Source organism: Antennarius striatus, chromosome 24 (assembly GCF_040054535.1).
Source record: "Antennarius striatus isolate MH-2024 chromosome 24, ASM4005453v1, whole genome shotgun sequence".
In the NCBI taxonomy this organism is placed as follows: Eukaryota; Metazoa; Chordata; class Actinopteri; order Lophiiformes; family Antennariidae; genus Antennarius; species Antennarius striatus.
The window spans coordinates 7,198,500-7,223,843 of record NC_090799.1 but is presented as its reverse complement, the minus strand read 5'-3'; the positions used below and the strand labels follow the sequence as shown (position 1 = coordinate 7,223,843).

General features: G+C 47.0%; 1 protein-coding gene across 6 annotated transcripts in view; it reads left to right on the top strand.

The window, feature by feature from the left end:
• The window catches only part of LOC137591324 (receptor tyrosine-protein kinase erbB-4-like), a 189,106-nt gene that overhangs the window by 69,540 nt on the left and 94,222 nt on the right, over nucleotides 1-25,344 (top strand). For all 6 annotated transcript variants that reach the window (XR_011034642.1, XR_011034643.1, XR_011034641.1 and 3 more), the window contains exon 2: nucleotides 10,509-10,660. Coding sequence is in view for 3 of the 6 variants with exons in the window: in XM_068309247.1 (XP_068165348.1) it covers nucleotides 10,509-10,660 (152 nt within the window). In the remaining 3 variants the exon portion in view is untranslated. The remainder of the gene's footprint in view (nucleotides 1-10,508; nucleotides 10,661-25,344) is intronic.

Genomic DNA, 25,344 nt, shown 5'->3' with positions numbered 1-25,344 from the left:
ACACACCCAGTGAAACGGGAATCCTCAGGGGGGGCAACGCTGGGTAATCAAGCCGCACCACCTCTGGCAAGGCTAATTAAAGCAGGACATCTGCACCATACCCCACATCTGGAGCAGGTGGCAACGGCGGCGGCGCCTGCAGGACCCCCCCCCCCCAATCCCACCCGCCCATTACTGCATTGCTAAACAATGACAACTGCAAGGGTGAACGTAAACCTTCATTTGTCTTTTTTTTAAAAATGTTCCATCCTGGAAAAGTTGACGGCGTAATTAAGCTTTCTTTTGTGCAGGAAGGGCAAAGGGGAGCCCAACTCTATGAGACGCAGCCAAAAGAAGAGAATAACTAACTAATTTAACTCACCAGAGAGTTAATTATATCCGCAGATATCTCCCAACTTTTAATCTTTACACTTATAAAATTCCAGACTGGATCAACAACCCCCTACCGGTCCCAGAGACAGAACAGAAAGCTGCTCTGTTTCCTCCCGTTTCTTTCCTCCAGCTTCCTGGCTTCGCCTCTGCAGAATTCTGATGCAAAAGTGAATCTTTTCAAGCCAAAATCTCTTTAAAGACACTTTCAAAGTCTGAATGGGGCCGATGGGGATAGGTGAGGGTTTACCCAAGTGGAGTGTGTGTGGAGGCAGGCAGCGAGACAGGGCGGTAGGGGTTTTGACGGTGTTGGAATGGAAGCCAGCTGGATCAGCTTCAATTACGGCGCTCTTCTTTATCCTCACGCTGTCACGAGTGTGACTGTAGGAACGAAACGTGGAGAAGCTTTTGTTCCAACCAATAAGGTCATTTACAGAAGACTCACTAAAACTACATAATCCTCCCTACATGTCTGTTATAGTCATCCTTAAATCGGAATCCACACTTCCCATAATTCCTCTGCATCGCGCCTTATCTCCTTTCTTTACTTAACCGTTATGGGATTTTCTATTCAAATGACTTCTTTGGCTGATACTTGGTGCCCTCCCCCACCCCACCCCACCCCCCAGCCTTCACAACGTGCCTCTGGAGACCCGTGACATGCCCGTAACAAGCAGCTTATTGCAGCGTTATTGCCCGAGCATCGAAAAGCTTCCTGGGACCTCGGGGCATATTTGATGGCGCTGACAGGTCCCGGGGACGTGACTGTCACTGTCAGGGCGCCGGCGGGTCTGTCAGGTGGCGGTGGGGGGCGGCAGTGTGGGCTGGTGGCGTTGGGGGGGGGGGCGGCGTTGGCTGCACACAGGCCCCAACGTTGGTTCAGAGATGCAGATCATTCCCACGGCGGCGCGTAGATGCAGATGGTGCCGACGGTCCGTGCATCAAGACATGACTTCTTATTGTTGCAGTGGTGTGACAGGAATGCGTAGGACACACACAGACACACCCACACACACACACACACACACACACACACACACAGGTGAGTCCTTCGGGAGGCCCTGACGGCTCTGCCCTGAGACTCGGATCCATCTGAGGGAGCTCTGAACACCCAACGCAATTACTCTTTCTTGCTGCACCTGCACAACATAATTGAGGAGACCAGAGGGGTTTTGTCACCTGAGGTAAAGATGTAAAGGCAAAAAAGGGTAGGAAATATTGGAGTGGCGAGGAAATTCCAATCAGGATCCTCCACAATAAACTTTTCGCTTTGAATATTCCACGACGAATTTGGAGGAATCGAAGCCAAGGCGGCGATCCCGTGGAGGCGGCGCGTCAGCCGCGCTCAGAACATCAAATATTCATGCGCCGTCCGTCGATTGGTCCAGCATGGGGGGGTGGGGGGCTGCAGAGATAGATTTAATGATCAGAGACTTAATGAAGCTGCGGTCAGGAATGAGGGCTGACATCCTGAGACCGGGGGGTCCAGACCAACCCCCCCGTCTCTCTGTAATGAAACCAGCAGCAGGTCATTGTCTATAATGAGGACATTGACTTCATCTCATTGTGGCTTTTACTTTACTCAGTATATTCTGATGGGGGGTGGGGAGGGGGGGGGTCCAAGCCAAGGAAAACTTTATTAAAATAGTTTTTGAACAGGTTGACGATTGAATAAACTGCTAATGCCTCCAGTCGGGTTGATTCTGGAGCTGATTTTGAAGGTGACATGGAAACGGTTATCCGTGGAAAACAATCTGGCAACCTCACCGTTTGCTCAGATTCCAGCCCGTCATCAAGCCAAATTTTTTTTTTTTTTCCTAGATTCACATCAGAGACGAGCCGAGAGAGAAATGATTGGATGAATAAACAGAGTGGAGAGTAGAAACTGAGAAACAAGCCAAGCTATTAATGCAGACCTTCAAGTTCTGCTTGTCTTTGGTATTTGGAGCTTGAATCCTCCTCCTGCTGGCAGTAGGAGCCAATCTCTAAGTAAAACCTGTTAATTATAATTAATACCTGTTAATTCGGTGTTTATTCACAGGTGCTTTAAGAACGTTACGATCCAAACGGTGGAGTTGACTTTCCATCAAGGATTGTTTTACAGAGAAATCTCCACTTTGACCCCTTACCCGTAGAGCTGTGACCTCACGATGTCGCCCCCTTTAAACCCCCCCCAACCACCTGCCCATCATTCACAAAGGAGATTTAATCTCCACCTCTTTCCTCCACATCTTCCCCTCTTCCACCTCATCTCTTCATCCGACCTGAGAAACGTCTCGCTTTCATCCGATTCGCTGATGTATTCAGCCCAAAGGCAGACTAAGCTCTCCCCCTACCCACCCCCCCTCTCTCTTTCTCTGTCTCTCTCTCTCTCCCCCCTCCCTCTCTCATCCCACCCTGTCTTTCTTATTCCATCTCTTTGCGCCGCTCACACAGAACGACCTCAGACGCTCACTCCCCTGTCTTTTGTCAGAACTGTCAGCTCGGATGGAAGGAAACTTTCCCACCTAGCTGCCTCCCGCCCACTTCTTCATGTCAGATCCCCCCACCCCCACCCCCCAGCGGAGCAGGCAGAGCCCCCGCCCTCCATGTCACCTCCAATATCAACGCAAAAAGTGACGGGAAACTATTGCATTATGCTGTGAAAATAGCGCTTTGCCACTTTCCTGAGTCGGAAACTTTCTTTAAATCAGATTGCTGCTGATTATTTTAAAATATTCAAACAAGAAAAAGCTCGACTTTTAAGATTTATAAGACTTAACAGCCCATGGAAGACGGGTTTGTGTGATCCCAGCATATGCTTGGAGTTTTAAGTTTTTCCTGGTCCATTTCCAGTTATTAGTGGAGACTTTTGCAGCACTTGAAAGCAGCGGCGCTCTGAGACGCGACGGCTGGGAAAATATTTGTAATGTAGCATCAATCATGGCAGGGACTGATGTGAAGGGAGAGTTTTGTAGAGTTTTCACCAGAGTTTAAAGACGTTTTTTTTGTTCCCGTTCATGTGGAGGTCACGACCTCTCGGTTCTGCTAACTCAAACAACGTCAGACGTCCTGAAGTCTTTGTGTCTCAGTCAAAGAAATGATTCTACGTTTCCCGACTGGAAAAAGATTCTTCTGAGACCAAACTCTGAACGCTCGCTTAAGTTTGATGGCCTCTTCCCAAAAAGTTCCACTAATTCCTTGCGACAAAGATACGATGCACGTCTCAAGAAAGAAATTGGTTGTTTATTGGAGGACAAATATTATTTTACATTCAACACTTCATTTAACATCATCTGAGAAGAGAAGCAGTAATGATTTTGGTTAAATTACCGCCTCGCTGTCGCCTCACCCCGGCTCTCCTCACCCCGCTGGTCTCACCCCACTCGTCTCACCCCGCTGGTCTCACCAGACAGCCAGCAAATAAACAAGCAAACAACACACACGCGGTGCATTTTTAACCGACACCGCGTGGATGGAGGACGTGTTAAAAACACACATGCTAAAAATACACTTTAAAAATCACACATGTTAAAAACACACACGTTCAAATGACGCACGTCAAAAACACATGATAAGAACACACAGCGTTTTTTTTTGCTCTTTGTTTTTCATCTTTTTCCCCCATCTCCTCTCTCCTTCCTGTCCATTTTTTCGTGTTTCAGCCGATTGGTTGACAATGGAAGCTGCTTTCGCCCCGTTAATGAGGAGATGTTTACTCCTCTGTCCTCTACTTCCAATCCCCACCTGGTCACCTCACCCTGGACTCCCCCCCCATCCTGCCCCGCCTGTCATAACCCAACTCCTGACTCAACACACCCTCCATCAGAGCTACACTAGGCTAAATTATTAGCCTCTGATAATAAGCCTATGGATCTGTGAGGAATGGCGCCGGCGCTGCTGCTGATTATATTGAGAGCTGTGTTTTATATCCTATGAATGTCAGGTTTCAGCTATTTACACCCCCCCCATCTCCCGCTCGGTGGCCAATGGCTATTGATTTCTGCTGGGATGGATGAGCGCGGCCGCGTGGCATTAAAATAAAAAGACAAAAAGCGAGGGAGGAAGAGGAGGAGGGTGGGAGCAGAGGAGATATTGGGATTTTTAACTTTCGGTGAACTTTCTGGCTCTAGTTTTCCCAGGTACAGTAGTTATGGATGGGGGGGTAGGGGGGTAGGTTTGGACATTTCGGACGCTGTTGAATGATCCATGGCGAAGAGCCAGGGTCCAACCCCCTGACTCACACATATCCCGTTACGCCCGAACGCACCGTGATGTTCAGGTGATCCTCAGTGAGTTTTCCCAGAATTCCCAGGAGTTCTTTTTTTCCACAGCGTGAGATTAATTCATCGTCTTGTCTGTCCGGACATTTTGCACCGTGTGAACGTTCTGAGGGAATAAATTAAAAAATCTAAAATGAGAGCCAGATTACAACTAAACCCCAACTGGACACGGCTGCTGTGGCTGATTCCAGCTGCGATCGAGAACCTGGAGCGTCGCTCATCAGGTCCAAACCAAACTCATGTCCTCCTGCGAGAGCCATGCTCACCAAGACATGTCGTCCACAAGATCGTTCCTTCATGTTTTTCTGCTTTCCGTGTGTGTGTGTGCGTGTCTGTGTGTGTGTGTGTGTTTATTTTCTCCATGCCTTTCCATCCCTGTCGTGCGTTTCAACTCTTTTCATCCTTCTCACATGTTTTTGCTTGCGACAAATCATTTCAGTTCATACACACTCTGATGGCTGACATATTATAAATTACTCAAGCATGCACACACACACACACACACACACACACACACACACACACACACACACACAGACACACACACACACACACACACACATACACAGCATAATTTAATTTATAAAAGAATGCATCTTCACACTCAAGGCATTTCCTGTCCAAGCTGCAACTGTGAAACGTCGAGGCCTCGTGGCGTAAATGTTCTCCAACCTTCCTTCATAATGATTTCTCCCATATGGTTCCCACTAATATTCTGCTTGGAGCAGCACACACATACACACACACACACACGCACACACACGCACACACACACACACACGCACACACGCGTGATCACAGGCAGCCCTTCTGTGCTACATTAACTACAAACCTCATTTCCCCACAAAGAGAAGCCAGCGGCTGAAAATTGGCTGGGACGAGTCATTAAACCTGCGTCTGACACACACACGCACACACACACACACACACACACACACACACATACACACATCTGTTGTAAAAATGAAGCCCACCCACCAACCTGTGTCGGCGTAGCAGGTGATTTCCGGCGCCTACTGAGAAGTTACTGCCCTTCTGACAGAGGAGGTCCACCATTCACGTGTGTGTGTGTGTGCGCGTGTGTGTTTGTGTGTGTGTGTGTGTGTGTGTGTGTGTTTGTGTGTGTGTGTGTGTGTGTGTGTGTGTGTGTGTGTGTCCAGGTTGTACAAACGTGTGTAGACACTCCTGCCTTTAAGTGTGTTTCGTGACGCCACAGACTCCCCATGGGATTAGAACTGATGGCGGCTTTGAGGGTGGAGGAATGACCCGTGGACGAGGAGGAGGAGGAGAGAGAACGATGGGAACGATGAAGGACATGGAAGAGGAACAGAAATGAAGTGGAGAGGATGAGATCATGAATGGGAAATGAGACGGAAGGAGAGGAAGAGAAGATGGACGGATGGATCAGCTGATCGTCAGCCTGATGTTGATTGGCTGGAACGTCAAAACTTCAGTACAGTTTCTATCATCTTTTACTAGACATCTCCACCTACTCATGTTGCTAGGCAACGGGCACGGCTGCCCCATCAGCACCTACTCAGGACTGTCTGGCTCTTTAGGTGATGGCTTCTGGATGCCCCTGGCTGCCCAGGGATGGGGGTGCTCAACCTGCCTGGCCCTGATTGGTTCCGGTAGCCTCTCTGGGAGTTGATCTCATTAAAAGTTGACCCCCTTTTATGGTGTTAAGCTGTGAGAATACATGCAAACTAAAAAAAAAAAAAAAGTAGTGTGTGGCTCCTCACACGGCAGTGATGACGACGGTAGAGATAGAGTTTCCAAGAAACTCCGCAGGTTCCAACCTCCTGCTTCTGGAGGAAAGGAATGTGTTATTCCTTCTGATTGGTCTCATTGATAACTGTCAACTTTAACATGGATGTGGAACGATTGCAGATGCGACTGAGAGAGAAGCAAATGTCCTTTCGTATGTTGGGACTGAACAGTGGTGCAGACAAAGGCTTTTATAAACGTAGTTATTGGGTCACTGACTTGAGAAAAGGAGTTTATTTTGACGGTTATTGATCAGAGCTGTAAGAATAAAGTGAATAACAGATGATTGATGTTCCCCTTCAGTCTGGGTTCAGAAGCCAGCTGTTAATCATGTCCTTCCTTTGCTTTTTCAAAGCTTTGTTGGACCTCTGAACATTTCTTTGCTAATGTTTTGACCATTAAATTTACACTTCAAACGCTGAAAACCCCAATCAGACTGGTTTTATCCGCCATTCATAAAGAAGAGACAAAACCCATCCAGAAACTCATCCCAATCCACACACAAAAACATCTAGTGGTATGTTCTGGGGTAAAAAAAAAAGACCCAGGATGGAAAAGCCTCTGGAGGGGCTTTCACCTCGACTGGAAATGCCTGCGTTCCATTTCTAGCTGGACGAAAACCAAAGTCTGTCAGATTGCGCTCTCCTGGTCGTTCTTTATTTATTGGTGTGAACTTATGGCTGTCATCACAGCCAATGATGGAGCTGGTTGTATTGACAGCGATGATTGATCGTTGGCGCCCGCTGTCTGCAGTAATGGATTGCTGAATGCATGAAAATGCCAAAGAACTATTGTGTTGCCAAGAGGTCACATGTTCTTTTGTTCTATTCTCTCTTTCTATGGACTGCTGACTTTCCTTTTGCCTCTGTGGACATTTTCTTTCTTTCCTAAATCTCCTGTTTCCTGTTTTCCAGCCATACATTCCTCCAGTCGATCATTTCGATGTTCAACACACAATTAACAGTGGTCACTGTAAAAGATGCACTGAGCCTTTATTCTGAACCGACTGCCTGTTGTCCTTTTTCTAACTTCAGCCAAGTCTTTTTCGTGCTTCAATCTGAACCGTAGTGGAGACGGATTATATCTGTTCACATTTTTGTGGACGTCATCAACCTGGACTCACAGAAAGTCTTCCCCGGCAGCAATAATATCATCATCACCTCATTGAACTCCTTGGGTGACAACCCCTTGAGCCTCAGGTGCAGGATGACTGCACTAAAGCCAATTTTGTCCATTTTCTCAGACAGTGCTGACTTGCAGTTTTCAATGTCCCCAAACAGAAATATCACCAGAGTTATTAATTTCAAACTTTCCTCACATTCACTGAGAGTTGGACTTCATTTGCTTGGAATGAGAGAAATTCTCCTTGTCTCTCAAGGCCGTGGCAAAGAGACCTGTTTGTTGTTGGGATTTAGCATCACGTTTTATCGTTTTCATATTAGCCTGATTAGAAATATTCATAGTGGGTCAGACAATAGGAAGGTCCAGGGTTAAAATCCAACTGTGTGATGAGTTACAGATGAACAGGTGGCTGTAAATGGCCCGTAGGGGTGAATATGAGTGTGATTGGTTGTGGCAACTTGTCCAGGGCGAACCCGACCCCCCTACCCTGCACAGGACTGAGTTGTCTTGGGCCTCTTCCAAAGAATGGCGTGAAGATACATTAACGCAGATTGTTTCCAGATGCATCCGATGCAACAGCACTTCTGTTTCCCAGAGGCCCGTCGTCTGCTTCCACGTGATGACCAGACCGGGACGCGATCGACAAGAAGGCTTTGCTCACGTGTAGAAGAAAGAGTGACGGTCCCGGCACGGGTCCCTGTGGTACTCCTGTTCTCCTCTCTCATTGTGTTGCTGACACATTTCATGGCCACAATGTTCTGCTTACTCCTTTAAAACCCGACCTGGACCAAAATCAAAGACATAAATTACAGTCTACAGTTTTGTTTCCTGCAGGGAAAATTGCCGCAATATTTTGTGGATTGGCATATGCCCCCCCCCCCCACCTCCAGCTGTCAGGTGGACATTGCCCGCCGTCACCTGATGCATTAACAGAGGAAAAGACAACAGCTCGATACTTCTATTGTCCACCGCTGGCTTCAGAGGAAGACGGATGGAGGGGGGCAGAGAAATAGATTGCTCACGGCAGAGAAAAAGAAATTAGGAGAGAGAGAAAGAGAGAGAGGTGGAGCAGATGGTTCCAGACACTTTCAAAATGAGCCCAGAGAAAAGAGCATCTACAGTAGAGCGTGTCCATGTGAATCCTGATGCTCGTGGACATCACCCCCCCTCGCTAAAACACAAGACTGTGTCTCTCTCTCTGCCCGATCTCTCCCACTTCTCTTTGCCTTTGCCTCGCTTTGCCTCGCTTTTTCACCCTGAATGATTGCCATTCCTCTCTTTGGCCGTGTGTGTGTGTGTGTGTGTGCGTGTGTGTGTGTGTGTGTGTGTGTGTGTGTGTGTGTGTGTTTGTGTGTGTGTGTTTGTGTGTGTGCATGCGTGCTCGCCGTGGGCTGATATTGGCTTTTGGAGTTGTTTTCCTCTCACTTTTCACCTCTCCCCTCTGATCTGTTATCGCCACACCGACATAAACTCGCACTCACACCTGCAAGTGGGCTTCAATAAAAGATTATTACAGACACTCGCTAACCTTTCGTATACACACACACACACATACGCCTTTATCGATCCGGCCAATTTTCCACCCTCACGCAGGCTTCCTTCGAGTTGTAGCCTCTTTTAAATCATTTAATGTCTAATAACTAATCTGTGTGTGCATGTGTGTGTGTGTGTGTGTGTGTGTGTGTGTGTGTGTGTGTGTGTGTGTGTGTGTGTGTGTGTGTGTGTGTGTGTGTGTGTGTGTGTGTGTGTGTTGCCCAGGTCCCATCCTGCCCACATCGCTTGTACCCACAGCAGTATGGGAGATCACCGAGCCAGAGCCAACGATCCATAAAGCAATATGAGAGTTTATGAGTTCTCAATGTTTAATATAGACCAGACTTCAACTACGCACTTTCTTCAATCCTATTGTTCTCTGTTTAAAATTCTGGATTTGAAAGATAAGATGAACCTGAGCTCAGAGGTGGAGGAAGTGGATTTAAAAGGACCTGCAAATGGATCGTCCTCAGTGACCCTCAAAGAGCCTTCAGTTTAGTTAAATAACTATTTTCATTCACCTTATCCTCAGTAAAAGGTGTTTTCAACATCGACTGGTCTCGAACAATTCAGAAAGTATAAAAAAAACAAACTACAGAACACACATGATGCTTTTTATATTTGCCAAAAAAAAATTACATTCAATTGAAAATCAGAGAAAATTTAGAGGGAACGGCAAATGAATCTGTCTATCTTTCTTCAGAAGCTCAACTCTTCTTGGAGATTCTGATGTAGTCCAGACACCGGCGGCGGCGGTGGTGGTGGCCGATGACTCTGCTGAGGTTGATGATGCAGGTTTATATTAAAATGCTTGTAGAGAAAATAAAAAAAATCTGTGAAAATAATCATCCATAGACAAAACTATTAAGCGTTTGTCATTTCAGGAAGTTCTCACAACTGTTTTTACATCTTGAATTTTAGTGAAAGTTGTCTTTAGCATCGATTAGTGGAAGGATTTTCTATTTCTCTATCGCTCCCATTGTTGTTGTGCGCTCCCCCCATCACAGTAACGAACCCATTTCCATTCGCCGCCGTGGCTTCAGAGTCTGACGGTATCATTAAGGGGCCAAACTCTCGGACTGAAGCCCTCTTGCAAAGGTCAACTAACGCAATTTGAATATCTTTGATTAAACGGTACGCCGGCGCCGGACCCAGAGTGTAGGTCACCGCCTCAGAGAAATGATACCCACCCTCTCACCTCAGCCGTCCTCCCCGAGCCTCAACTTTCGCCGTTCCCTCATTGGCGGGGGTCGCGCCCGCTGCCATGCTCGCTTTTTCTAGGGATTTATGTAAAGTCATTACTGCTCAGTCTTTGTATTCTCTCAGTTTCATTCATGTAAGGTAGAACTTTCTTTTTCTGGTCGCTTGATCTTGATCTTTGAAAGTTTCTTTTCCATTTTAATTCCACCGTATTCTAAAAATCAAATCTCAACCTGTTCCTGTGTGTGTGTTTAGTTTGTCCCGGGACGGAGAACAAGCTGAGCACCCTGTCTGACCTGGACCAGCAGTACCGCACCCTGAAGAAGCTCTACGAGAACTGTGAAGTCGTCATGGGCAACCTGGAGATCACCAGCATCGATCGCAACCGCAACCTCTCCTTCCTGAAGGTATGGGGGGCGGGGTCACTTCCTGTTTGGGCTTCAGACCCATTTTAAACACACACCCTGAAATTTTGACGCATTGCGTCTTTTTTTTTTTTATTTAGCCATCGCTACCGTTTCATTTTCATTTTACGAATTGCTCAGGGCGCTATATAATGCAGAACACACACTCTCCATGGCTTGCATTAAACATTCCACACTGTGTGGTGATTTACACACACACACACACACACACACACACGGAACAGTAAAGAGGAAAAACTGGAAACCTGCTGAGAGGCTTGGACTGTTTTAGCACCACGGATAGTTCCCCCATCAGCTCTGACGTTACAAACAGAAATCTGACGTGGGATTTCTGATTCGTCACTTCGAGCCGCCGCTGACGGCGTAGCTCGCCATCGGTCATGTGACACGCCCAGAACCGCTGCTACATTACAGGAAGTGTTCAGATTATACAGGAAGTGACCAAAGTAAACCAGAACAGATGGACTTGGGGTGTTTCAGCACTAAGGATAATGACACCAAGAGACTGGAATGAGTATAGAGCAGAGAACCCCCCCCCCCCCCAAAAAAAAGTCAGTTATTGTTATTTATGAATTGTTTAAAATGTTTTTATTGTACAGCATCTGCAACACGATATTTGTGTTTATCACCCTGCTGGAAAATTCTCTTTGTTTCCGCGGCGACGTGACGACAGTAAAGACAACGCAGTTAAAGATTGATATCGCCAACAAAAATTAGATTCGACAAAAAGCAAGCGCCCCCACCCCCCACCCATTTCCACCCCACCCCCTGACATCATGACACTTTGTTGAACACAAGACACGACAGTATCTCCTCTCACACTCACAATAGAGACGCTCGTGATAAATCATCAGGATTGGCTGCCCTTTCGTGGCCCCCCCGGGACCCACAAAGCGCCGTTATGGTCTCGTCTGCATACTCCTGGCAGAGCCTGCTTTCCCACCCTCAAAACAGATCCGATGTGCACGCTTCTGTTTCCACTGCCGTCCTGGTGAGAACACTAGCGTGCAGGACGGAGAGTGGCATCACCGGTCCTTTAGGATTAGTGCTCTCCTGGGCCCCCACCACAAGCATATATACGATATGAGCCACCACATACTATTTCTCCCCCACCCTGCTGTTTAATGAAGTGAGGTGTAGTCTAATTACTGGGCCAGCACTGTCAAATGAATACCATAAACAGTCCCATTAGGCCCAGCGTCATTAGGGAAACAATTAGGCATCTGGGGATTGTTAAGTGGATGTGAATGGGGAGGGGGGGAGGGTCAAATTCTGTGGTTGCCCTGGAAACAACGCACCAATCACATCAAACAGAAATTAGAGACCACACCCTGTTTTTTTTTGTTTTTTTAAGACGGCAGGTCTGGATGTTGGAAACGTCCTTGTCGGTTTTATATTTTCTCTGCAGTCTTTGACTATCACAATATCTGCAACTCAGACACACACACACACACACACACACACACACGCACGCACGCACACAGACACACAGCAATGGTTCACGCAAAGTTCAATGTCAGCATCCATGCTTCGTGTTTACGTGCTCACGCCGCATACGTTCCGGCGCATACGCTCAGATCCACCCGGCGACGTCCCGGGAGGTTTCCTGTGCCTAGTTTCCTTTTTCAAACAACAGTCTGGGAAGGAGGCGATACGACTGGATGGACGGAGCGTGTGGAGGAGAGAGACGGAGGAGAGAGCAAGAGCAGAGCTTTTATGGCAGCTGCTGTGATAAAATTAGTGCAGCCGCTGCGCTGCAGGGATGTGTTTCACGTCCGCAGGGATCTACAGGGAGCGGAGGCCGATATAAGGGACAATGGGGTCGCGGGCGGGGGGCACGACTTGGTGATTTGTGCCCGGTGAGATGCTGACAGGTAGATGGATGAGATGGCTCCACAGCCTCCTCAGGTTCAGCTCTCCTCCAAACCACATTTCCTTCAGTCGGAGAGCAGGAGGACGGTAATGTGATAAAGTTAGTTCTACAGTCCAGACCGTATCAGATCTGGGTCAATTTATAGTCCTGTATCTTATGCTGTTTGTTTTATCCAGCTTGGAGCCTCAGACATGGTGGAGCTCAGGCCACCAAGCGATGATAAAGCCACGCTAGAGTTGGTTTTGTTCCGTCTGACCTTGTATGAGCCAATGCCCTCGGCAAACAAACCTAAAAATTGCTTCCGATGTACCTGCAAAGGGGATGGACATTTTTAAATTGTTTGAGCAGGGTGTGTTCGAAGCGTTTAAATAATTCCATAATATTTTGCAACAGAGCCGTTTAAGCACCAGCAATAAAATCAATGCAGTTTTCCAGTTGAGGTCTGGTAACCCAAAGACACTGGCTGTTAAATCCACTCAGAGAATCCACACCTCTCACGACTAATTTTAATTCCTCGTCTTTCTGGGTTTCTGTGAGGAAGCTGAAAAAAAAAAAAAAAAGTAGAGCTCATAAAATTTAAAAAAAGGCAGTTATTAAAGTTGCCCTGAGATTTGCATTCTTAGTAGAAAAAGAAAAGAAAGAAACTTCACTGAGAGCGTTTGAGGCTCCCTCAGAAGGACTTCTGTCCAGGAGATAAAATGTTTTTGGAATGCAGGCTCAGGTGTCTGAAGGGCATCGCCGTACCCCCCCCACCCCCCCACCCACCCCTCCTCTACTTTTCTGGCCGGCTCCCCCCTGGCCGCCGTCTATCTGTCACTCAGAATGACCCATTTTCCCAGAAGTGAAGCGGGGGCTTTGTGCCAAGTGGCCCGCAGTGGCCCGCAACCGGCTAATGATGTCACCTAGGATGAGGACTCTTCATTAAAACCGGATCAATCTGGTGGCCGGCGCCGCAAAACACAGGGCGGGATGCCAGGGTGAGTCAAAGGAGGGGTGGGGGTGGGGGGGTCCATCTTAATGTCAGGAAGAGATGTGTGTGTTGGTGTGTGTGTGTGTGTGTGTGTGGACAGCTTCCCTCTGGAGGACTGATTTATCAGCTGATACACAGAAGCTGGACACTAAAGACGGATGAATGACGCCGTCGGTGAGGTCTATAGTCTGAGTCAACATACAGACAAAGACTCTTTACAGAGATTATCTCCTTCAAACACCGATCGACGCACACGGCCGGGAAGCAGACGTCGCTTTTTTTTTTTAAAAAGAATTTCCAAAGTCGCCCATAAAGAGGAAAAAGAAAACTGTCACATGACTGTGCGAGGTCACGGCGGCGCAGCGAGGCGACGGAGGAGACGGTCGATTAAAACAAGATGAGAGGGAGAGAAATGACGCGACGAAAAAAAAACCAAACGCTTCCCCGTTTTCCTTGGGCTTTGCTTTCGGTTGCAAAATGAATTCCGCTGCTTGGCTCGTCTTGGTTGCGGAGGAACGGCTGAGTCAGTCCAGACTCGACCCGCCTGGAAACTTCGGTAACTTTTTGTCCAACAATACTGACTTGACAAAAAAACGCAGTCCCCAGACGGACTGGAAACAGAAGTCACCTCAGCTCCTCTGTCAAATTATTTCAGTATATCTTTTATTCCAGTGGATTTTCTTGTGCAGCGCTCATCCTCCTGACAGTCTGAACCCATCTCTATATTTTCCTGGACTCTGAGTCCTTTTGACTGAGTCAAGAGGAGAGCGCTCCCTTTGCCGTCAGAGATGTTATTTACATGAAGCAGGCGATAGAAGTAGAGGACGAGGCCAGCGAGGAGGTCAAGTACAGCGTTCTGTTCCTGTCGACCCCCCTCCCACGTGTTTCGCACCATTGTGCTTCAGCCTGAGGGCCTCCTTCCCAAATAATGACACAGCGGTCCCCGAGCGGCGTGAGCCGGCAGACGGGCGGATCCGGCGCCAGCTGAGGAGCTCATGAAAGGTTGCGCCCGTCGCCTGGAACAGGACGCTTGTTCGCCTCGCGGACTCCTCGCAGCGTCTCCGTAATTACAGCTCTTAACTCCTGGAAAATTAGCACCCTGCTAGCGCCAGCCAGAACCTTCCAGTTCACAGAGGCGAAGCCTGTGATGGATCTCATCGCCGGCTAATAGGAGAGTAATGGAGACGTCCGCGCAGAGGAGAGGAAAATTACAGCATTCATGTTTAGTTTTCAGTTTAAAAATCCAGCGTGGTTGGTAGTTGAGTGAGTCTGAAGCTGGGAATAAAGAACTCGGGTGAAAAAAGTGTCGTGGAAAATCACAACATAATAAAATACATGAATGCACTGCTCACATATCCCGGCTCTCGCCCGGTTCTTCTATCCGCCGTCGTTAAAATCGGTCAAGTAGTTTATACGTAAGAGAGAGAAACGTGAAATTCTTCTGATCGCTGCTCATAAACCCGATCTGAAAGCGTGACCCCAGACACAGGAGGAGGTTTTAACCGGTTACTCAGGGGAGGTGGGCCCCAGAAAATGATCTGAGGTTCTGGTTGATGGGAGCTGATGGGATGCAGGCCAACGTTCGGCCAAACCAGGTGCTGGTTTTGGGTTTGGTGGAGGACAGGAGCCTGGCGCTCATTATAGGGACTAGCCTGCAGCATTCCAGAACAGTTATTTCAGTGCAGAGAGAGGATTGTCACACACACACACACACACACACACCCTGTTCATATGGGAAATTATGCAAACATATGCACACACACACACAAGCATTAACCATGCAGCCATCCAGTTGTGCAGCTCACTTATTTATTGTGTGTGTGTGTGTGTGTCTGTTTTGTGGGCCTGATCAAAGCCGACGCGGTGCAGAGCAGAGGTCTCCGAGGTGAAATTAAAGTCTTGCTGCCTCCACGTTGTGAAGGGCCAAAGTGATTACCGTTAAATTAAAAGGTACGGCCATAAAAGCGTGGCGCGACCGAACCCTCGCAATTCATCAAAACGATCCCACGGCGCGTCTTTTGCTTATCAAATTGTAAAATATTGTCCATGACACCGGCGTAACAGGGCCGTAATTAATGCACTAAATCAATTCAGAATCACTCTGCCAGAGCGGCCCTACTGGGACGCCGTCATTATCGAAAATTATGGTGGCAGATGCACGGGGCCGAGTGGATGGATGACGCACCAGCAGTCGCCCCCCCCCTTCTGCAGCCACACTGAGTGAATGGCTATTTCTCTTCACCGTCACCTGAGATATGTCGGGCGTGAATGAGTCCATCACTGGGAGCGATCTTCACCACTCCTCGCGATCTTCGGTGTGATGTCCACGAGACAAGGACGTATAAACGGCGTGATTTTCTTCCCTTACTTTCACATCCGAGGATGACGAGCGGCGAGAGACTCACATTCCCTGTGAAAAACAGTTTCATCTCCTTCCTTTATTCACTCCCACACAGACGAAGCCGTTCAGGGCTGTAGTGCAGATGTGGAAGTTCAACCCTCACCGCTCTTCCTCCGCGGATTTTCAAAACTCACTCGACGCTTATTCTACAATCCAATTTGAGAAAGCCTTTTCTCTATTATAAAACTGCTTATGCGTCTGTATGCGCAGCAGGTTTGGGGATAATTTCAAACATTTGCTCACGTAACCAATGCAGACTTGAGTCTGAACGCTAAATTGTAAAGAAATATCGTCAACGCCTTCATTGGACAAATGTCCAACGTTCAGCTGAGGCACAGCTGGAGGGGTATGCTGGGATCCAGTCTGCATGGAATAACATCAAAGCTCTCGACCCGCCTCCAGGCCTCTACCCCGAATGATGACATCACCCAACAAATTCCACCAATAACACGCCTGGAAAAGTGGGTAAACGCTCAGGCCTCTCGAAGAGTCGCACACGTCTGTCAGGAAGAGCGAAGCTGAGAAACTCAGATCAGTTGTTGTTGTAGCCTCCCCCTCCTCATTTCGCTTCAGTTCTATGAAACCTCATGTGTTGCACGTTACTGGTTAAAGATGTTAAAAATGAAATCATGGCAGGACAGAGAAGAGTCACGTCTGTAGTAAAGTAACGATGACGGAAAAGGTTTATTTTGAAATATAGCTACTTACAATCAGTGCCTTCAGTGTAGGAGAAATACCGATCATTTCCCGTGAAAGGGTGAACAAGTCAATCAAATAGTAATAGTTATAATGAGAATTAGTGATTGGGGACCGGTACAGGTCTCTAGCCCGGGGGCTGGGGACCACTGTATTACATCTCTTACATCACATTCATCTCCTCCATCTTCTAAATTTCCTACATCACCAACATCAACATTACCATAACATTAAACTTCAAAATTTTCACCCCTCCCATAGAAAACATGACAAGGTCAGCGTTATGAGCATGATACTAAAGATTATTATTAAACAGCATCATATATTTTATTGATTTTAAATGTAACTGTGTGGCTGTCTTGAAATATGTAGTTCATTTGTTTAATTATGTTGGGGTTTTTTTTTTAATTATTATTGGAAACTTTTTTTTAAAAAACGTAAAATTCTCAAAAATAAGACTGTAATTAAGTCTTATTTTTGACAAGTCACATAAGTCACACCCCTCCACTGACTGTGACTTGTAATGTGTCATTTCTTTAGTAATAATATTAAAAATAAAAAATGTCGTATTAAAGAATTTTTATAAATCATACAATTTGTAAAATAAATGCCTTTATATCTATAAAAATAAACATAAACTCAAAACAAAAACCATGTAATTTATGTTGTATTATTAACCCATGTATTTTAGTCAACAGACGTTTATAAAAAATAGTCAATGAGGCAAAAAAATTGCATAATAATATAGAACTAGTTAACATCAACAGAGGAATAACTAACAGAGGTCGGTGTGTTGACTGTGTGTGATGTATGTTCATTGCTGGTGAGTGTGTGTGTGATGTCAGCAGTGTGTGTGTGATGGTTCTACACAAACTCCTCGTCCGTTTCAGCTTCTCAAATTTTGCGTTCTGACATTTTTGGCGCTCCACCCGCCTGGAGATCAAATGTGGATCCACGTACGACAGCAGCCCAGCCTCTAATAACGTTTTTATAATTTCATTATTGCTCTGGGGCTCAGTTCATTTCCTCCTCCACTGAATGTGTGAAATTACTGGAATCGTTTTATTCTCCATGAAGGCATGAAGAACAGGAACAAACAGGACAGGGACGAAGGGGGAGCCCTGCAACGGGTATCCCATCCCATCGACCGGGATCCCATCCAAAAAACCTGGCTGCGAACGACCCAACGCCTGGTTTCTGTTTGACCTCAACCCTGGAGAACCCACACCCATTTATCCTTACAGGAAAATTATGTGGGTTATACCACAGACCAAGGGGACCGTATAGAACACATTTCTGAAGTTTTTTTCAGAACAATAATTTTTATTACCATAGATCTGATTTGTTACATATATGTCACATCGGGCGTAAGTGATATACATATTCCCCATTTCGAAATAAGTCAACCTGACAGTTTTTACTGCTTGCTAACGCAAAAGCGCCTTTTTATTTGCATTTCCATGACACATATCAAAACTGTGACTTTTATAACCAGGTTTAACATAAAAAATTCTTCATTAGTTTGAATTTGTATCGCAAAATACGTGAACTGCATTAAAAATAAATAACACTGCCTATTTGGGATCACTTGGTAATAAGCTACCATAGCTACAGAGAACTGAACAACAGACCTAAAAACATGACTTGTTAAAATAAAAACCCTTAAATTCTCAAGAGAGATGAAACTGTTATATCATCACCACCGTGTCTGAAACATTTTCTCCATTCTTAGGTCTGTAAAGTATCTTTTGCTATTTAGCCTAGGCCGGATGACAGATGACAGTACCTTCTTCATTTCCTTGTTTTTGTCCATAGACGGATGTATTTTGCTTCCCTGAATTCATGTTTGGTTGTGGTACATCATTTGCTGTACTCGGTTCATTACTGTGTGAATCACCACATTCACTTGACTCATCACTCTATCTCGAATACTAGGATTGTAAACAGGATCTTCATCTGAGCTACCATCACATCCCTAAAACTCTCTGTCATCTCTCACTATGGCCTCCAATGCATCGTAAAGAGTATCGCGCTTGTGTTTATTTTCATACTACAAAATTCAATAAAAAAATGACAGAATATTTAATATTTAGTAAAAATAAGACATTTACTTTTTTACGTGATCAGGATAGGATATTAAAAAAATTGTCAACATTGTTAACAATCATTTAAAATTGCACACATTTAATATTTTAAGGCTGACAGCCCGTTGTGACATACAGTTCATGTTACATGTTACCTGTTACATGTGTTTGAAATCACCTGTAGCGTCAAAAAAACAAAAACAAACGCTTTTTGCTTCCTTGTAATTTGCACACTGGTCACCACTATTTTGGGGAGATCACTTCCGGTCACAGACACATGACTGTCACATGGTCATGATACCACGTGACAAATATCCAGTTGATTGGACTCTTTTACTGCACAAAGCGCCTGAACATCAATGATTCACTAGAAGAAGAACCCTGCAGGCTCTGTAGAAAAGTGATTTCCCTGCATGCATAGACAGGAAATCTACATCAAATCCACACGTCGAGTGAAATCAGCTCATTTCCCTCCGTTAAGGTGCGTTTGATAATTTAACAGGAGCATTTCTGTGCCGCTCCTCACGTGGCCTTTACCTGAAATTTCATTATGCAGTCAAATAGATTTATATTTCCAACCGAGCGCCGCTTAAAACACATGTAATGCAAACACACACACACACACACACACACACACACCCAAATCGGAACAGTTGTATTTGATCAGAGCACTTTGGTTCCAGACTAATGAATAAGTTTAAGGTTGAAACGTGATATTCTTCACCGCCGCCATCAATTACTTTCCATAACAAACACACACACACACACACACACACACACACACACACACACACACACACTTACACACACACACCCCGATTCACATTCATCTGGTTGTAATCAGACCTGCATCGCCTAGGTAACCACAGAATATTATTAGTGAAGAGAAGCAGCGTGTGTGATCATCCTGCTCAGAGATGAAGGCTATCCCTGCTAGCCTGCGTGTGTGTGTGTGGAGGGGGGGGGTTGATTTATGTCCTGGAGGATAATTCATAACACAATCGTCACTCGCTGCATGTATTTCATTTCCATGCATTCACACGCTTTGGCGCTGGGGGGGGTCCTCCTACATCCCCAACCCCCACCCCCCACCCTATCTCTTGTTGACTTAAACGGATTATCCAAACAGCGTCCAGCGGCCACACCATCCATCTCCCCCGCCGGATGGTGCTCACCTGTGCCTCCCCCCAGGGGAGTAAACTGACATTGACTCCGAGGCCCGCCCACGCAGCAGATTAGCCACACCCTTTTGGGGGGTGTGGGGGGGGGGCAGTCTGGGAATTTGTGTCCTAAATTGGGATGACCATGAATAATGAGGGGTTTAAATAAAGATAGGGCAGGAGATAGCGGCGCGTTCCCTCCACGCCGCCAGTGGCTGACGCGCCCTGGCGGGGTCACATGACTGCATTATGCGGGGTCCCCAGAGGCTACAGCATAATGGATGCGCCTCACCGCTGATGCTACGACACCCTCGCCTCATGACTTATGTATCAGTGTTTTCGCCGCGGCGCCAGCCTCACATACTCCACCGTCACTGTTTTAGCGCCGCCGCTAACCCCCCCCCCCCCTTTGGTGGTTTTAATTTGGGAGTCAGGGGCTTTACTGTAAATGCGTCGTGACAACGCAGACGCCGCTCGCAAAGCGTCCTCGGATGAGATTGTCAGGCTGTCTGAGACGATAAGGATCAGCGCCGAGAGCCTGGTAGTCACCCGCCGCTGGAGGCGCCCGTGGATATGAGCAAACGCACCCGTGTTACCGTGTCATCCCAAAGTCACTGTGGACACGAGCGGGAAGGAACCAGGGAAAATGGCAGCGTGGGCGTGACTCATGTGATCCACCCCACGGCAATTTAAACAGGAAGTCTCTTTTAACCCATTGGCTGCCAGGGCTTCGTAGTGGTCGATTGCCATCGGCGGACTTTCTCTGACATTTATCCCACATTTATGGGTTTTTTCTTTCCGTTCTTGACTGATTCCACGCTTCACGCAAACTTAGTTGCATCATAAGCCGCCGCCCCCTCTTTTGTCTTCCTCTGTCCCGTCGTTACGACAGTGAATTCCATAATTAGAAGCCTCATTTTCACTGACAAGCTCCGCCCCCCCCAGCCCTCCCGGTTGAAAAGCATCACTGAACAGAGTTAAAGGGGCCCTATTATGAAAATCACACTTTTTCAGGTCTCTACATACACATAGTGGTCCTCCCCAACCCGACCAACTCCTAGAATCTGTTAAACAAACGCTTCCTGCATCAATAAATATTTGGAATTTTAGGAATTCATGGACCGAATCAAAAAGATCGGATTGCTAAAAAACCCTTTTGTGACGTATTTCCCTTTTGTGACTTAATTTACGTCACAGACTGCGCTCTGATGTTGACGATATTGATTGGTTGACATGCCCAAATGGCGTGGCAATCCCCCAAGGGGAAGTTTGTTCAGGCTACGGTAGCATTGTGTGGTAATGTCCTAGCTCAGAGCTACACACTGACATGCTGTTGGACTTAGTTAGCATTTGGCTAACTAGTTAAAGGTCCACTTCAGTCATGTGTGTGTGTGGATCGTGATCAGGCTACCGTAGCGTTTTGTGGTAACGATCTGGATCAGAGCTATACACTGAAAGTTCCTCACAAGCTGTTGAATTCAGCTAGCATTTGGCTAAGTAGTTAGCGGTCGGTGTGTGTGTGTGTGTGTGTGTGTGTGTGTGTGTGTGTGTGTGTGTGTGTGTGTGTGTGTGTGTGTGTGTGTGTGTGTGTGTGTGTGTGTGAGGCTCTCCCCAGCATCACAGCGAACACATAACCAGTCACACATTAATTACTAATTCAGAATAATTGTCTGTTTTTTGGTGAAAGGAAGCAGCTTTAGCTCTCGTAAGTGATCACAGATCTGCATGTATGGACACACACACACACACACACACACACACACACACACACACACACACACACACACACACTTACACACACACACACACGCAAGAAAATACAAGAGAAAAAAATTGTAAAATCCCATGATTCATTAGTTTGCGTTAGCTTAGCTCCCTTGTTATCCACAATCTCTCGTTGTCCATAACAATTTTCAGAAAACACAGTGTAATTATCTCACCGGCTGGTCAGTGTTGATTGGTCAGCTCAGAGGGGGGAGGGGGGAGGAGCTGAGAGCTACGCCCCTTTAAAACTGGTCGTCACAGAGCAGAGGAGGATTGATCAATATTCAATAAAAGATATTGAGGGGCCACGGATCACTTTGAGGCAAAACATTCCAAATACAGTGTAGTTGGACATCTGGCAGCTGAATGACATGAATTAAAAAAAGCATAATATGGGACCTTCAATGGTCGTGATTAAAAATGAGTATTTTAAAATTTTTCTCAAAAGTGTTTGTTTTTGAAGGAATTTTGTTGAATTTGTTCTTGTGCGCTACAGTTTCCCCCAGGCGTAAAGGCGTCGTCCTCGATCGCATCAAGCGCCGTAAAATGAAATCAGAAAAGAGCGGTTCCTTCTGATTGGCTCAGTAATAACATTGACTTTCCTTAATGTGAAGGCTGAGAGGCTAAAATACCTTGAAAGGCCTTGGATCTCCATCCCCCTCTGCGCCACTGACATGAAAAGTGATGCGTGGGATCAAAACACTCGCCCTACCACGTTTGATGTCGCTTCCATTTGAAGTGAGGGGAAAAAGCCCCACCCCCCACCCCCATCCCACCACCTGCATGCCCGTCGACTCATGTCGCAGGACTTCCTCGGGGGCACCACCGACAAACCGGAAAATATATCCTGAGAGTCGTGTTAAAAAAGCGCCATCTTTGAATTTCGGTGGCGAGTGTCGTCTTTTCAAAGTGAGCGCCCCCCCTCCCTGTTCTCCAAAGCCTTGATCGATTGATTTTTTTACAACGTGATTTCTTGACTCTTGAACATCGCACCTGAGTGCTCTCGGTGGATTTAGCCCCCAAACATTCTCACAAAGTGAAGGAGCGCCTGCGGAGATCATCCAAGCGAATTGGTAAACAGGTCCCCGCCCGCCCATTGACTTTGCTGCTGGAGGAGTCAGACTGCGCCTGTGCCTGTGCCTGCGCCTGCGCCTCGGTCGGAGCCAACTGTTGGAGAGTTTGGCATTGTGGCCGCTCACATGCGCCGCTGCGCTCTCCTTGACTCGCTGGTGAAGTGCTCTATATGTATGGAAATGAGCCCTAATCACCATCAGATGTGTCCCATCGCTTCTACTTTGTAATGGTGTCATACTTCTCCCCTGCGTGTTGCCTGCCCCCTCTTCCTCCTCTAGTTTGTCACTTTTTGCCCCCTGTCTCCGCCTCCCCTTCCTCCTTTACTTCCACCTTCACTGGTCCCTCCTCCTCCTGTCTTCGCTCCTCCTTCCATCTCCCTCATTTAGGCTACATCACCCAGACGACAGGAGCAGATGTGCTATTAATTACGCTTAGAGATATCTCCTCTGCTCCTCTTTAGCGCCTCCACTCTGCGCCTCCTCGCTGCAAACCTCCCTCCTGGCCCTCCTGGTTTGAGGTTTCTCTCCCTCCCCGGCAGCTCTGCTTGTTGTGTCGAGATTAAAACGCATTATCTGGCAGCATAAAAACCGACTATCTCATTATCTGCAGACAGAAAATCAGTTTGTAGCTCTCATGTTTGCTCTCCTGAGATAACAACCGGATCACGCTGTTATCTCGTCGTATCAAGTATCGCCTTCTCATGAACACAACTTTGAGCGTCTCATCATCTGAAAGGCCTCTTTTTTTGTTTTCCCCTCCTTGAGATTCCAGCCGCTTCTCCAAATCGTTTCTTTTCAATTCCATCAAAGATCGGCTTCGTCAAGCCAAAGCTTTGCAGAGTAGGTGTGATCGTCATCGCCACGGTGAGCTGCAGAGGCGAGCGTCGATGAGGATGGCGGGCGAGTTTTGACGCATCGCACGGAGATTTTCTTGATTCCAAGCTCGGCTAATTCTTCCTCTTAAATTCTGTAATGCAGCATTTTTCTCTGACTGCAGAGGAGCCCGAAGGCGATCCTGAGAAAACAAGAAGAAAGCTGCAGCAGCTTTTCCTGAGCGTCTGCTAAGTACGTTGAATGAAATAAATGGCGCTCCATTAGACTGTATGGGATATTAGCCTCGGAGCGTCACTCGCTTTGGTAAATTGTCTTTTTATAAGCGTCATATTTGAGTTTAAAACTCTCGTTTTCTCACAAGTTCGCCGTCTCCTACCAGCTGTTGCCGAGTCGAAACGCAATGCGAAGTGTCTTCTCCGTTCACGGACCGATAAAAGTGTTTGCTGTCGCAAGTAGGGTGTTGGTTCGTAAGGGGTTACTGGAGCACCTAGACCCACCTCCTGGCCTCGAAAGCACCTCCATCCTGTCCTGTTTATGTTGCACCCCTGCCCCCAACCCCCCCTCCTTGGCCCTGGTGTAACCCTGCGTTGCAAAGAACAGTTTTTCAACATGTGAAGCTCATTTTTCGCCCAGAGGTAGATGGGCGATATTGGATGAAAAGGGAGCAGGCCGGGTAGGAATCCATTTGACGGAGATCTCAGCACTCGGATTGCTAATTGCCTGCGATTGACGAGGGAAGAGCGCTGGAGGGAGTGTCGAACTTGCGGTGCATCATGGGTAGCTGACCTGTGTTGTGTAAGTGGAGTGTGCGTTTGTTTGTTTGTGCGTTTGTTTGTTTGCGTAGGAGGGGTTGCTTGAAAAACCTGAAGCTTCCGTGTGTGTGGAGATTTGTGTGGAGGTAATAGATTCAAAAAGAATTCTGGCAAATCCTGACCTGGGGGGTGGAAAAAATGAAGCTGGCGTGCTTGAAGGGTTCACAAGCCGTGTTGGTACAAATCGCCCCTTCCACTTGACTTGTTAGGTCTTCTTTAGAACTAAAAGAGAAATAAACATCTCCACGCCGTCCACCTTGTTAATTCCAAGCAACCCCCCCCCCCCTCAAATCTGATGCAGCGGGAGGGAAATGCAGGTGCTTGTGTTTACTTCCCTCTGGAACCTCCCTCCTCTTCATCGCCCCGCTTCCTCCCTCCTCCTCAGGCAGCAGGGATGCAGATAAATATTGATCTGGAAAGCTTTCAGAGAAAATGGACAATTTATGGCGGCGGAAGGAAATTAAATGGCGTCAAAGCGGAATAAAATGACTAATATCGGACGGAGAAATCCTCTAATTTAATTACGGAAATTACAACAGAAGACCTCCGACTAAGTCTGCTTTTTTTTTGCCTGCTCCATCCCTTTTTTTTCTCTTCCTTTCCTGTGGTTGCTAAGCAACAGAGAAACAGTTTTGCCAGCGGGTCCCGGAGGCTGGAGAAGGGGGCACAGTGGAAGCACTGTGGAGTCTGCCAGCAGCCAAGTGCATGTCTACAGCTGGGTCGGGCTGCAACTGAAGCCTCCTCCCTCCCGGCCACAGCGCCCCTGGTGGTCGCCTGGAGGATAGCGGCTCACGCAGGGGTCAACGCGTGCCCTTCCTGGCGGAGGAAGCAGTTTGATTTTGATGCCACAAGTTGCATTGAGTTGCACAAAGTTGCACAACTTCCTGACGCCGAGGCAAACATGAGAAATAATCACAATCAAATGTGACAGAAGATAAATCCGGCGAGCAGGTTTGACAGGCGAGGTGCCTCACAATAGAAACGGGTTTTTACAATAAA